The 15091-nt window shown below is 37.3% G+C and overlaps 2 protein-coding genes across 4 annotated transcripts in view; one reads left to right on the forward strand and one right to left on the reverse strand.

Annotated features, from left to right (window-relative positions):
* LOC110455224 overlaps positions 1 to 15091 on the reverse strand; it is a 67477-nt gene that overhangs the window by 36339 nt on the left and 16047 nt on the right. The gene's annotated exons all lie outside the window — the stretch shown is intronic.
* Positions 260 to 10983, forward strand: LOC110455222 (MAM and LDL-receptor class A domain-containing protein 2-like). 2 transcript variants are annotated; one of them, XM_021505210.1, is made up of 10 exons: positions 260 to 538; positions 3693 to 3782; positions 4261 to 4425; positions 4922 to 5089; positions 6051 to 6206; positions 6963 to 7106; positions 8044 to 8177; positions 8973 to 9057; positions 9351 to 10030; positions 10637 to 10983. In XM_021505210.1, exons 1-9 carry the CDS (start codon positions 481 to 483, stop codon positions 9995 to 9997), a joined length of 1647 nt encoding a protein of 548 aa, XP_021360885.1. In that variant the 5' UTR covers positions 260 to 480; the 3' UTR covers positions 9998 to 10030; positions 10637 to 10983. The 2 variants fall into 2 exon arrangements, with proteins under 2 accessions (XP_021360885.1, XP_021360886.1); XM_021505211.1 differs by lacking the exon at positions 260 to 538 and having other exon boundaries at positions 3699 to 4020.

Consider the following 15091-nt stretch of genomic DNA (forward strand, 5'->3'; position numbering starts at 1 on the left):
ATGGTCGGGCAGGTGACCCCAACACCTTTTCACGTTTGATCTGTGAATATTCAAATATCGTAACATACGATAATTAATATATTGATTGAGTTTTGAAAATCACATAATGGTCAGTTGATGAAAGACTGCACATTACCAAAATGATTGTCGAGGAGAGTGGGCAGAGGCTCTTGTATCTAGTACAAGTGTGATTTGTACTCGTCGCTATGGAAGCCATATTTTTTAATTAATGCGCATGTTCGGAATGTATCGGTCTCAGTTTGATAGAGGTCACGTGGGTTCATGATGATGTCACGTCGTAAGTGTGTACTTCCTTCATGTCATGTTAAGGAAATACATATGTAAACACAAGCGTATATTGTTAAATCTGGGTTGAATTTTCTAAACAATTGGTGGAGAAGACAAACATTTCTGAGTTTAGAAGACAATATCTTCTGTGTTTCCCTGTGTCGAAGATCGCCGATTGGAAGAAGAGCGAACATGGCTACGATACGGATGCTGGTCCTTGCTGTCGGGACGTTCACCACCGTCCCGGAATGTATGTATACATATTACACTCCATTATCTAATTCACCATAATACATACATCCTCCTGTTTATTAGTTTATAAAGATGAGCTCTTTTGTTGTATTAAAATATCACTTTTAAAGATTTGAGAAAAGCCTTAAGCTCGTTTACACATCAGAAATACTCTTGTCATATCATACAAAAGAAAAGATAAACCTATGTAAGTATTCAGGATTTATTTTCTCTCTAATAACGGGAGGACTGATGCATTGCTTTACAGTGACCTTTGTACTTCCCCAGTCTGTGTTTATAATATTTTGTAATTATATGTATGTACTATAGAAGTACACAATTTGCAATACGTCTTGATTAGTTAAACAATATTTATCAAGCTTGGTGTTAACAATATACAGTATTTGAAAAAATAAGAAAATAATTAGAAAGCATCATTGGGGCTTTTTTTTTCTCTCTCGAATGTTCGAAATAAAGCAAATAATTCCTTAAAAATGAAAACTAAAAATTGATTTGAAATATGTATATTAAATAATAAAGCCAGATATTAGACAAAAAATCGTACAAGAAATCTACATCTCTGTATATAATGTAAGTAGCGAGAAATCTACAGAGTTTAGTCAATTTCACAATGATATAGAATTTATGTTTCTCCCACAACTATACTATAGGTGTTTCTAAACATTTTCTTCAGGTTGGTATATATGGATTATGAGAAGTTCTTTTTACACAACCTGTAAGATTTTCTATGGGACGTTTCGATGACTAGTACGATATGTACACTGTCAACTTCATCAGACAAATGACCAGTGAAGCGTATGCACACAAAGGTGTAAAATGTGTATGATTTGTCTACCAAATCAAGTCGATTCGGCTATGCTGTAAGCGCGTGTACAATAGTTGTTATATATGTACCGAAATGACTCCATTCGGCTACGCTTCGTTTAATACTTGGTCATAGATGTGCGAGACTCTCTTATTTTTGTACCCACAAGAACACCTGGACGTTATTTTATTGGTCAATCTTCTAGTTATGACGTCAAGAAACTATGGTTTTCCGCGTCATCTTTCATCGTGCATACAAGTTCCACGGTCGGAAACACGAATAATGTGAAACATATGGTCCCTAGATACATCATTTCCAATGCAAGTTTCCGCATAAGTATTACTGTAAGATATTGTGCTCGTAGGGCTATGAACGCAATTAGATCAGTGTCATTTTGAAGCTTCTTTGAACGTTGTTGGAGGTCCCCAAATTCGTGATGGTTGATTATCATGTTTATATAACTCTCATTAGTAAATTTTCGGGCGGGCTTCAAGGAATATATATGTAACCGATTTACGTTTATAGCAGCATAGTATTGGGGAAAAAATAAATTTCCATCCTTACATTAACACAGTTTTTTCTGGTAATGCGTATAGTTGAACTCACAGTGAAAATGTCAATAAATAATTTGTATCCGTCTCAACGTCCGACCACATCCTCATATAGTTCCGCTATAAAACGTTTAGTGACGGAAAAAGAGTCAACTTTTTTCCTACAAAACCCAAATAACAACCTCATCCGAATGATTAATATTTCAACAGGAACATACAGGCACGTATGAGTGGGCGTTTCCGTCAAGTGGTGTCCGCATTCAGTCCACGTCATATTCCTGCATTTTATAGTTTATGGGAATAAAAAGTTGTCATTATTAAATCTGAAAACAAGGGGTGTAGTTTTAGGCTCCCTAATTCACCAACCTGGTCAACATATCATTAGTCATATAATTTATATGTGTATGCTTAATGCATAAATGCTTGAAGGTACATTGTTATGCCTCATCTTTATAACAGCACGTCTGATTGGATGATACTGGTACATGCATGTAACATGGCGGGATAATAAAACAACATGTCGCCCTCGCGCGCTCAGGTTTCCCTGATCATATTTCCCTTACTCGGAGCCTCTCTAGAAAGATTTGTAAAACAACAACACAGTTCTGAGTGAGGGAAGCAGACCGCATCAATGGCGCGTCAACCTGACCATCTCTACTAGCTACTGTGTTATGGTTTTTAATATGATTTTTTTCGGCATAATAAAATATCTATTGCCGTAACTGTAAGGAACCACGATTCGTTGTTTTTCCTACTGGTTTTAGGAAAGGCGCCTTGTTTTGCCTTAATTATAAACATGCCTGTACATTTTTAGTTATCTCTGGGTAAGGAGGGGTCTACGGGCTCATAGACCCCGTCTGGTTTTTATAGACCCCTCGCCTACGGCTCGGGGTCTATGAGCCCGTAGACCCCTCCTAACCAAGAGATAACGAATTTGTCACCCTGACATTCTTTTATAACTGTTTTTCTGCAAAATTTGAAGTCATTTTGTGAGTTTGACTTAAACAGGTTGGGCACAACGGCGCATATATGGATTATGTTTAGAATGACGCCCTTTTTGCTCGAGATGTTTAAAAGAACTGCATGTGGGGGTTTTTCACTTTATTACCCAACTCAGTAATAACATTGTTACTCAAATGGGTAACTTTTACCTAAATACAGGATTATTACCCATATGCGATGTTGTGCCCAAACTGTTAAACTTGACAGCTACTCAATATAGCCCCTACCGGACACCTTTTGGCTTTTCGGCAATATTTCGGACAATAGACACAATATACAACTATCTAAGTAATTAGCACCCTAGCGGCCCCTTCATTGCCTTTTTGTTGAATTTACTGTCGTTTTAGATTGCGTGTAGGGTATTTCATCCTATGAATGATTGGCAAACCTCGAACGCTTGTGTGTGTCGGACGCCAACTTTGCTGTCATGAAGAGAAATTCTTTTTTGAGTTATCTCCCCATCGCACGTGATTGTATAGACACCGGCAGGGCGGGGTCTATATTTTTATAGACCCCGGCAAAATATCCAATCAGAAAGAGTGTTACAAATTATTAGAAGGGTGACAAATACTTTTGACCTCGGGAATAGCGCCTGGTTGAAGATGTCCTTGAGTTTCCTCTTGCCGAAACCAGGACACATTTGACATTTTTACGGATGGAATGTCCATACCAGACATCTAGCTGTCAACATCTCAAAAGTCTGGGGATAGGACTAGAGGAAACTAGGGCTCGTTCGAGGCTTAATGATTCTCTTTCATCAATTTTTAGGAAGAACTTTTTATTCTATTTTGCAGATAACGTTCATGCAATATCGATGCCCGATAGTTTAGCTTTCGACTACAAAAGACAGACCGGATATGGTTCGAAAACAGCGCTGCCATCAGGTATAAAGTAGTTTTTGTTTATAACCGCCAATACATTATACATTTATATTGCTGAGGGCCACCAGCAGGTACTCTTTAAATCTTCAATTATACTAAGAACAACCAACAGGAACTCTTCAATCATAGTTAGAACCACAAACAGGAACTCTTCAGTCATACATATAACCAACAACAGGTGATCAAGTATGCTTCACGTCTACTCAGAGCCGCAAATAGGAATATATGTACCCTTCAAATGGTAAGCTATAACTATTTGCATACCACGAACAGTATTTTTTTTACATTTTATATGGATATGTTTTGATAAGTTAATTAGCATTGGATAACATAACTGTGCTCTGATATTTGTGTCGGCAAAAACTTGTCATATTAAGATAACATATTTGACAAATTATTTTGTGTAAAAATTCCATGTGATAACGGATGCATCTGCTTTCATTCCATTTCATGTTATAAATCATTACAACAATCATTTCAGTTACGGAAGACAAATGCCCACCGTTTCAATTGAAAGGAAGCATGCGTGTGAAGTACAGCCGACGATATGCTCGGTTTTATTGTGACCCACCCTTCACCATGTACGGCTCAAAACGAGCCAATTGTGTGGGCGGTGTTTGGACCGGAGGTCAGCCATTATGTATAGGTAACTATACGTTTCGTTTCATTTTCCTAAATGATGTCTTTATGTGACATGTTTAAAGGGAAATTACTCGTACCTTCCTCCAATCTCGCTTTGTTTTCATTTTATGACACAGATTTCGTCTTTCACATGAAGTTAGCCACTGTTATAAACCTTAGCCTGATGGCGATGTGAAATCACGTGATCACTGGAATTGTTCTTCGAACGGAAATGACGTTGCATGCATGTAAAAGAACGGGGAACATCTTAACTTCCATATATTTGTATATCTGTTGAACGCTGGACTTTCCTCACCTTCAATTAGATAAAAGGTGATAGCTTCAGGGTTTATTTGCTATTTTTTAGTTGAAGCAGTGTTTCATTCAATATCATTTCTTTCCTGGGATACAAATATAAGCTTTCAAATGGATAAAGATATTGCGACTTAAATAATGTTAATTAATCTATTTCATTTTGTAAAGAAATCGTGTTCAAAAATTATCTGTATAACTTTTCCCAGTAAGCCGTTGTCCAGACTTGACTATGAGTGACCCCCACCTGACCGTCTACCGTCGTTACCAGGGGGCGCTACTCTTGTTCTCTTGTCCCCCTGGCATGTCTGTCTTGGGCGATAACCAACTCGTTTGTGACGGAGAGAAATGGAGTGGAGTTGTTCCTACATGTGTTTGTGAGTAAATGTATTATAACGTTGCTGATGTTGGCACGACAAATTTCAATCTTTTCCTTTAAGAACCGGATCCTGAAGATGTGAAAACAAATACTATATCTGTTCTTGTAGGGGAAAACTAATGCCTCACTTCCTGTTACAGTAGATTATAACAATAATCTTCTTTGTACTAACGCATGTTCTACCGACGTCACACTTCCTGTTATGGTATGTGTATACAATGCCCCACTTGCTATGTTATTGTAGACTATAACAATGTCCACTTCCTGTTAAGAAAGGTAAGATATATGCCCCACTTCCTGTTATTGTAGACTATAACATATATACATATATATCTGTTATTATAGGGGAAAACTAATGCTCCACATCCTGTTATGGTAGATTATAACAATAATCTTCTTTGTGCTAACGCATGTACTACCGACGTTGCACTTCATGTCATGGTATGCGAACCAATGCCTCACTTCCCCTGTTATTGTAGACTATACCAAAGTCCATTTCCTGTTAAGAAAGGGTATAATCTTTTGCTTAACTTCCTGTAATTGTAGACTATAACAATGTACAACTTCCTGTTTTAATAGAGTATAATAAATGCGTCATTTTCTGCCATGGAAGGGTGTGACCAATACCTCACTTCCTGTTTGGAAGTGTGTACCCAGTGCCCAACTCTTTGTTATAGAAGGGTGAAGCTTTTTGCACTTAAATATTTAAAAATGTACAGAATGTTTCCTTTGAGCAGTGTCCGAAAATTCAGGTACTTACATTGTACAATCAAAGCCATCCAGTCGAGTTCTGTCAGAACTTATACAAATTTTGTTAAGGGAGATAATCGAAAATGTGTTCATATTTTCGTTTGGATGTAACCTGTTTGACAATTTGTCATAAAAGTTGTTTGCTTGAAAAGCAATAACACATTATCATAATATATTGAAATCACATCTGACGCTATTCTATGTTTAAGTTGAGGAAGCCGAGCGGTCGTGTGGGTTTGAGGATAAAGACTTGTGCGGCTGGACTAGCGATGTGAATTGTACACTAGCATGGACATGGACCAATGGGTCAACCCCAACAAACCGGACTGGTCCAAGCACTGGTCACTCTCCGGCCGGGACGTCAGGTACGTACATCTTAGCCTGTCCACTTCGACACCAGCCGACCATTCCTTTATATATCATACATGTAATTCCCCACTTATGTGTCATTGCTCAATTATAAAGGGACTGCATAAGTAGGTCCCGGGGATTATGTAGTAATCATCGTTGCAAGTAGAACTTGTTTTCGTTACTGTTTTACAATGTACGCACTTGTTTTCGTTACTGTTTTACAATGTACGCACTTGTTTTCGTTACTGTTTTACAATGTACGCACTTGTTTTCGTTACTGTTTTACAATGTACGCACTTGTTTTCGTTACTGTTTTACAATGTACGCACTTGTTTTCGTTACTGTTTTACAATGTACGCACTTGTTTTCGTTACTGTTTTACAATGTACGCACTTGTTTTCGTTACTGTTTTACAATGTACGCACTTGTTTTCGTTACTGTTTTACAATGTACGCACTTGTTTTCATTTTGCTTTCTTGTTTGATCGATTTCTTCCCTTTCCTTTCCATCTTAGGTAATGGTTGCGTCCTTCTTTGCTTTCTTACTCCATTGCTTGCTTCTTTGACTATTTGTGTCCTTCCTTGTTTCTTTTATTTTTCAATTGCTTTGTGCTTCCTTCAATTCTCCTCCCCTTTGTTTTCATTTATTTATTCATTTAATCCATTAATATCAGACCTAGTCTCGTTCAACCAAACTCTTGTTGTCTGCGCAAGCTACGCCGGTGATCGAGCTTCTGGTTGAACGAGACTATATCAAACCACGTGTTTTAGGTTACTATCTGTACATGGAAAGTTCCGGTCCATCGTCGGGACGTAATAATGAAGCAAGGCTGTTATCTCCCTGGTTCCGGGACGTTCCGGAAGGAACATGTTTCCAATTCTTCTATCATATGCTTGGGCAGGAATCTCACGGAGGTAAGTGCTAGATTTATTCATAAAATACTGTTTCATAATCAAACAATAAGACAGAAAGTCATGTTGGTGGGTTTTTTATGTTGCACGTACATTTTTATCAGGACGGGGCATTGGAGATGGGGGCGACCTATGATATAATTGCGGGGTCCATTATTTTGTGAACTTACCTTCGTATGAGAAAGTTTAACCATTTTTGAAATTGAGTGATACACTGTAATATTAAGACGTGCTAAAGTTCACTATCGATAACGGTCAAGCACATTGCATGACCCTTTTTGACCTGTCAGTGTTCTAGCTAATTTATATTTTAAAGTTTATGACTCCATGTACTGCGGAAAGTACGAGATAAGCCACTTTCCGTACATAAAACAGAGACGAGTTATAAAAAAGAAACCAAGATGGGCTAATCGTGATTAATGAAGTGTTTTTCAGCTGTCGGATTCGCATAGATCCCATTAAATGAGTATATCGAAGAGCCAGCCTATTACAAATGAGTATGATGGACGTATATGCAGAAGAAGAGTTCTGAAAAACGGAAATGATCTTTCATGTAATCAACGCGACAATTTCCACTTACCCAGTGTTGTATGCAAGACTGAGTCTTATACACAAAAAATGCGATTTGACGCAGAGTGCACACAACTATTTCAGTCCGTGCCGTAATAAAGTAATATTAGTTACTCTTGAAACTAACTACAGTAAAAGACATTTCCACTTACTTTCGGTTACTATATTGTACATACCCTATGACAAAATGTATGCGCTTGTGATAAGTGGTTTTACGGAAATACATTTACACATATGTATTCTCATAAAAACGGTATCCTCCATTAAAAATTTCAAAAAAAACAACCAAAATTATTTTGACCGTGTTCACCAGTTAGTAATTAAATTCTAGCCATTTCAGTGAGACATTATCATTCTTTCCAATTTCCAGATTACAGTTCCTTGTTTGTCTACGTGAGAGATGAACAGTCCGTGGAAAATCTCGTGTTCTCGACTTCCGGTAGTCATGGCAACCGTTGGGTACGAGGATTGGTAATATTGACAGAGGATCACGCGCTATTTCAGGTACCCTTTTTAAGAAAAATCTTTTCTTCCCAGCTTTCGTACACGTAATAATGTCGACCAGCAATTCCGTCTTTGCGTATTGCAGAGTTATCCTCTCTTGGGAGTAGGTATTGATTGTTACGTCATTGGTCTGTGTGAGAAAATCACGTCGTTTTCTCAAAAATTGATGACGTTTCTCTCACAAACAATTGACGTAACAATCAAAACCTGCTCCCAAGAGACGATAACTCTGCAATACGCGAAGACGGAATATAGTATATACTCTTAGTTACTTTGCAGCTTCAACAATCAAATTGTTTCTTTGATGTTGATCAGCAAATAACAGGATGGCGACATGTCTTTTTCAACGACCGCATTACTTCATTTTTATGAAATTTAGCGGACACGTCTCCGCGGTATGACGTCATTAACAAACGACGTAAACAATCATATCGGTAAACAATATTGTTACATAAGATTTTGAATATTCTGTTATGGTCGTTACAATACAAAGTACGTCATAAAGTTAGTTCAACCTGATGAACAAATGTTTTACGTCAGTTGTGTCCATGGACTTAATTCACAGACAAATGCACGTGCTTTGGGCTCTCGAGCATTCCAATAAATCTTGGTAGATTTTAATCCTTTTTAATGTCGGTATTATTATTTAAAGACAGGGAGACACGAAAATGTATAAATAAGCATTTAACTGCATTCAGATACGATTCATATCAAACAACAACTGAAATAAGTTATTGCTTTAATAAAAAGGCGTGGCAGATTCCGCTACGCTAACATTTCATTGTTTTTTGGTAGATTGTGATACAAGCCACAAGGTCAAGTAATTGGGCACATGACGTGGCTATTGATGACGTCACACTTTACAACTGTTCAAATGAAGGTACTAGTATTTACTTTTCTACATTTCAAAAATAAATAAAAATGTCAGATATTGCTATCATTACAGGCAATAACCTTCTATTGTATGTTTCCCCATAAAATACCGTCCGTCGAACTGTTCAAAGAAACGGAACTGTACGCTCAATATAGTAAATCTAAAAACCAAAAACATTTCATTTAGATCTCGAAAAAAAAAAATTTCACCTGAAAAATCTATTTTTAGTTTGTACCGCCATACCTATGCACAAAACACATTTTTAAAATGCATGTTACTTGTTTATTTGGTTTTCATAGATATTGAGCTATCACCGGATGTGACGTCAGTGACAGATCGCGAGGATAACAGTACCACATCAAACTCATTCACGGACAAATATGAAATGGAAACAACTACAATGGATCATGTGACCAACAAAATAAGTAACTTTACCACTCTTGGTAAAACAATTACTCAGAACCCGGAATTGGATAGCACTACCAAAAGTCCAACTGCAGGAACAACAATTTATCCATTGCCAAAACAGTCTGATTATAAAATACAAAACGGTTCGAATCCGGATAATTATACCCATTTATATTCTGAAAACGCTTCAACAGCTGACAGTGTTAAGACGAAAGGAACGTTTGTAGTGCCGTCATCCCGGGTCCCCATGTCAGATAATGAGCTTTACACCCTCTATACGGGCCTGATCGTGGTCGTCATTATCATCCTTTTACTTCTCTTGACGATATTAGTAGGAGTACAGGTTCAGTGGAGAAAGAAACGGACGCCACGCGCCGACGCCATGGATGAGGCCATAGAAATGGAAATGATGAACGGGTACAAATCGAATGGTGACGCCAGCGAAAATTTACGTAGTGTGAGAAACAATTCTGCAGACAGTTTTATCACTGACACGCCGCGAACTAACGAAGATGCCGTGTTTTGCACACACTTATAACTGAATCTGTTACTGAAAAAAGAAATACTGCACCATTTAAGGAATGATTTTTATTTTTTCAACATTTATGAGGTCATAACAACAATGGGTTTATGGACATATTGAATGAATCGCGTTAGCGATTCATGTAAAATATGTCCAAAAACCCATTGTTGTTATGACCTCATAAATGTTGAAAAAATAAATATCATTCCTTATATTTACATTGACGAATCCTTTCAGTGGATCGATATAACAACGAATAAAACAAATAAACAGGGTTTGTTCCTGCTTATACACGGGTGCAACGCAGTGGCGAGAACAGTGTTTTTTCGCGGGGAAATGTGACACTATCGTGAGAGATCTTAGCAACCGTCAACAACAATAACACAACAAAATGTAGTTCCATATTCAATGTTTATTTGTAGCACAGGACACGTGAATACGTGGATATTTCACAAAGCACAGTTCAATAATATTTTAAGATGTAAGAATTAAGCATCTAGGTCGGTCGTTCCGAGTGAGTAGTTTTTGTAGTGTATTACTACGCAGTGTAATCAGGTTACTATCAGTTCCCACGTGCTGAGATTCTATGAACACCTGTGTTATGCATTTATGAATGTAATTTTTTTCAATGTGTCTAAGCATACAGAATGTAAATATTATCAAATATGTGTATTTATGTCGCCATAGAAACTTTGAAGAGTCCATAGGTTCAATACTTTAGTTCTCGACTATAAGGTCGGTAGGGAAAATAAGGGAAACACAGTGTCAGAGGGAGTTAACTCTCACTGAATGCACATATGAAAGACATCGCTGTTTTCTTCTCAATGAAAACAATTTGGATTGTGAAACATTCGTTAAATAAGGTTAACACAGGTTGCATATAAGGAACAATTATATTAGTCCTTTGTGCAAGATTGGTCCTCACCTCGGCTCAGTTTATTTAATAATACAGGCAGTATAATATGGACCTATATGCTAACTGAATAAAACCTTGTTCTCCAGAACTGTTTTTTCTCTCTCCAAAAATACCGGTTTATGTACGGTCGTCTTTGACAGAACATATTTTGTTATGGTTTCACTACGGCTGGGTAGCTGTTTGGGTGACAACAATATTTTTTATCCTATTCATAACTTCACTTACATGCACCAAACTTGCTACATGTACAATTTGGTATCTGAAAAAGGCGGAGTGCTGGTTACTAAAGTTGAAAATTGTGCCTCATTGTATACAAATTTGTTGCCCTTTGTTAAACAATAAAAAAGATCGTCTAGTGCATAACAACTTGACGTCCAATCGGGGAATCAAACCCCGGCCGTCATTGTGAAGGGCAAGTGCGATATCCACTGCGCCACCCGACATCCCGCTAAGATGACCAAACCCTCCATATTTCGGAAGACGGAATTTCGCGTATTTAAGTCAGATCTCGTTCTCCTCTATATACGAAGTGTTGGCCCTTTGTTTACCTTTTATGCCTTTTTTTGGCTATTCCAGCTACATTTTGTACGACCACGAAGTTGACTTTACCTTAGTTTCTTGAAAATATGGTGAAATATACATCAAGTCAGTGAAGCAGAAAATATATAGGTCACCGTGACCTGCATTTCATAAATATCTGCAGTTCACCTCAAGATGGATAAAATCTATACTTTTTTATGAATGTTTTACTTTCAGCATTATACCAATAGATCTTAACAAAAATTCTTACCGATATCGATGTTGTATAGACGGACAAAAATGGCAAACGCATCAGGATCCCCGTACTACCGTCAAAAACTGTAACTATGTATTATTTATTATCTATTATGAGTGAGAAACTACTGTTCCTGGTAACACTCTAGCATCGAAAACCCCCACATACTTTGTGGTACTACTACGAGTGTTCTGAGTTAAAGAAAAAAGGCAACAGGGTCAGACGAGGATTCGAACCCTGTTCCGCAAATAATTCATTTACACTCCAACTAACCGGGGTACCTGGTCAATAGCTAGAGTGACCCAGTCATATCCGAAATGAAATTAATGGGAGGTTACTGAATCTACGAAATGCTACAAGGGAATAATCTAGTGTATGTGCTTGTTGTTGGTTTTATTTTTGGCAGCGGGACAGGGCTTACATCTAAAACTCCATTATATAGCTATATAGAGGGGCCATACATTAATAGTATAGTCTTGTTCAACCAGACTCTTGTTGTCTGCGCAAGCTACAAGTGATAAAGCGTCTGGTTGAACGAAACTATAACTAGCATTACAACAAAAGGCAGTACGTGGTTTATAGTTAATGAAGGGAAGTAACTCTGTAACAATGTTATTGGAGTTATCTCCATTAGTTATCCTAACCTGATTTGCAACTTCCCAGATATGTTAGTGTGCGTCTATAAATAAAACAACTGTCCACAGACGTGACGAGGACATCCAAGGGGAGGCTCTTATAATAGCTGACACGTACATCCGGTTGGTGGCTCTGTCAAATTAATTGGTTTAAACGTTTTCATATAATTTCAACCATTAACAACATCTGCAATGAGAGACAGCGCACATAACCAAGTGTTCTAACACTTTGACAATTAAAAGATGCCTAACACATTGGATATGTAACACCGAATTATGTAATCTAGTACGCACGATACTAAAACTAATTAATGTCCTTTCGAGTGTTTTGACGTCTTGACAATTAGAAGCATGCCTATAATTAATATCATACAGAAGTGAAGACATTTTAGGGTACACGTCTCTTTGAATGATATCTGCATCGAACACGACACGCTTGTTTTTGAAGATGAAAAACACGATTGCATCAAGGTTGTATCTACAAGGTTATGATGAACATTTTGTAAACCGGTCATTACGGTATTTAATTATAAATATACGGCTTAATTGTATCGTCAACGGTCTAAGAGGAAGTAACTTTTATCCGGATAAATGTATTTTGTTTCAGTTTTTAGTTTTTACATTATTCCGGAGAAGGTGACTGATATTTATTAATTATTATACACGATTCCAGAAAAGTTGAAAAGTTGGTTGCTTTTTCTTGGCCAATATGAATGATTTGAAATCTACAGTATGAGAGAAAACTTTGAATCAAACGCTTTACAGTGAGTGTTATACGACCTTTCCCCATTTGTTGATGAAGCATTATAATAAAACAATTACAGACCTTTGTGATGGTTAATATGATGTGATATGAACCTCAAAGGGAGATATTACTATCGACCTCGTCTCGGTCAGTATCCCTTTTTTCAGGTTCATATCACATACTATTCACCATCAAAAAAGTTCATAAGAGTGCATGTATAATTCAACTCTGTGAAGACTGAAATTGAGTGAATTTCAGAGCGAAACAACAAAACAACCCAATACCATTTGTCTTTTTATTGCTTCCCCGAGGTTTCTAGTCATTAACAGGAAATTTAGAAAATAAAACCGCACGTCCTTAGTGTACTTTCGTACAAATCGCGTTGAAGGGAAACATGCGTAAGGGGCGTACTAAAAATGTCAGATTAGCGCAATAACAGAGATAACTTCCGGAATGTTGGCGCCATTCTTCATCAGCACGTTATGTTATGGCAAGACAAAGTATCTGAGTTTGTCATAAATCCTGTGTTTATTGCCAGTTCATGTAGCTTGTAGTTCGGAGGGAAGGATTTCTTGAACCAAAAAAAGGTTAAGTTGAAATAAATTTTAAACAGCTAGCCAATGTGGTTGTCATGCGAGATATTTCTCACGTTTTAGACTGATTAATCTGAGTGATTATTCTTATGCTGTTTTGGTTAGCCCGGTGTGCTGGAAGAGAGGTGGCAATTCATATCTTCAAACCTCGAGAATACAACATGATACCAATCATAAGAAGCAGATATCATGACGATTGACGATAACAACCCTACCGTGTCACGCGCGTCAAACTACAACATGTTTATGATCAGTCATACAATCAATAATACAATGTATTTTCAATGTATTCGATCACAGACTACTACTTACACACACAATCATTGTAAAATATTATCATCGTTTTGCATATATATTTACCATCGTATGGCACTGCCGCTATATTATCCTACCAAATGCAGTTGGCATTCATATAGGCTAAACATGCCATAGACCGATTGTTGACTACATCATTATTATGACGTCATAATTGTTACGTTGGATACCACCGACCCCCCTTGGATGATGGCTGTTCTATTCATTGAACAAGCATACACGATACATACATTATTTGAACTAAATGCTAAATAATAACGCGCTTCATTGAATTTGCCTTTGTCCAGTTGGCATTCATATTGTATATGAATGCCAACTGAAAGCAGTTCAATGCTTAAATAACCCTACAACATATGACATTCATATAGGGTATGAATGCCATGAACCTATTATTGACGTCATCATTATTATAGCATCATAATTGTTACGTTTGAAACACCTGATCCGCCCAGAACAGAGATGTCTGTTTTATTCATTGAACAAGGATATACGGAAAAAAACATTGTTCGAATTAAATATTGCATAATAATAGGTGTGGTTAGATTTTCTAAAAGAGAACACCTTTCAAAAATGATAAATATCAGTATTGAACTGTTTCAGTTGGCATTCATAGGCAATATCCAACATGAATGGCTAGGGGGCTTCAAAACATTTGCCACTGTCCAGTTGGCATTTATGTAACCTGTGAATGCCAAATGAAAGCAGTCCAATGCTTCAACATCAACTGGTATGATCTACTGACAATTCGAACCATAGAATATTGGAATTTTCCAATGTTTATGATATATTGGCAACATCTGGCTTCATGTAAGAATGAGTAGGAGGAGGAGGAGGAGGAGGAGGAGGAGGGAGGATGAGGAGGAAGAGGAGGAGAAGGAGGAGGAAAGAAAGAAAGAAAAAGAGGAAAGATGCTAGATTCATCACTTTTTTTCATATTCTCTTTTGAGAAACAAACAAGCTTGTCATAATAGTAAAATTTGGAACAACATTCAACAGGCCTAGTTCAGAAGGATGTCTGTCCACCACACAGTTGCTGAATACGGCTTCCGACATTGTGAACTTGCTACCTCTTAAACGTTGCAAAATTGATCTCCGACCTTTTGTAAGTCTTAAGAATTTGTAAGTTGCAC

Source organism: Mizuhopecten yessoensis, unplaced genomic scaffold (genome assembly GCF_002113885.1).
Source record: "Mizuhopecten yessoensis strain PY_sf001 unplaced genomic scaffold, ASM211388v2 scaffold8183, whole genome shotgun sequence".
NCBI classification, from domain to species: domain Eukaryota; kingdom Metazoa; phylum Mollusca; class Bivalvia; order Pectinida; family Pectinidae; genus Mizuhopecten; species Mizuhopecten yessoensis.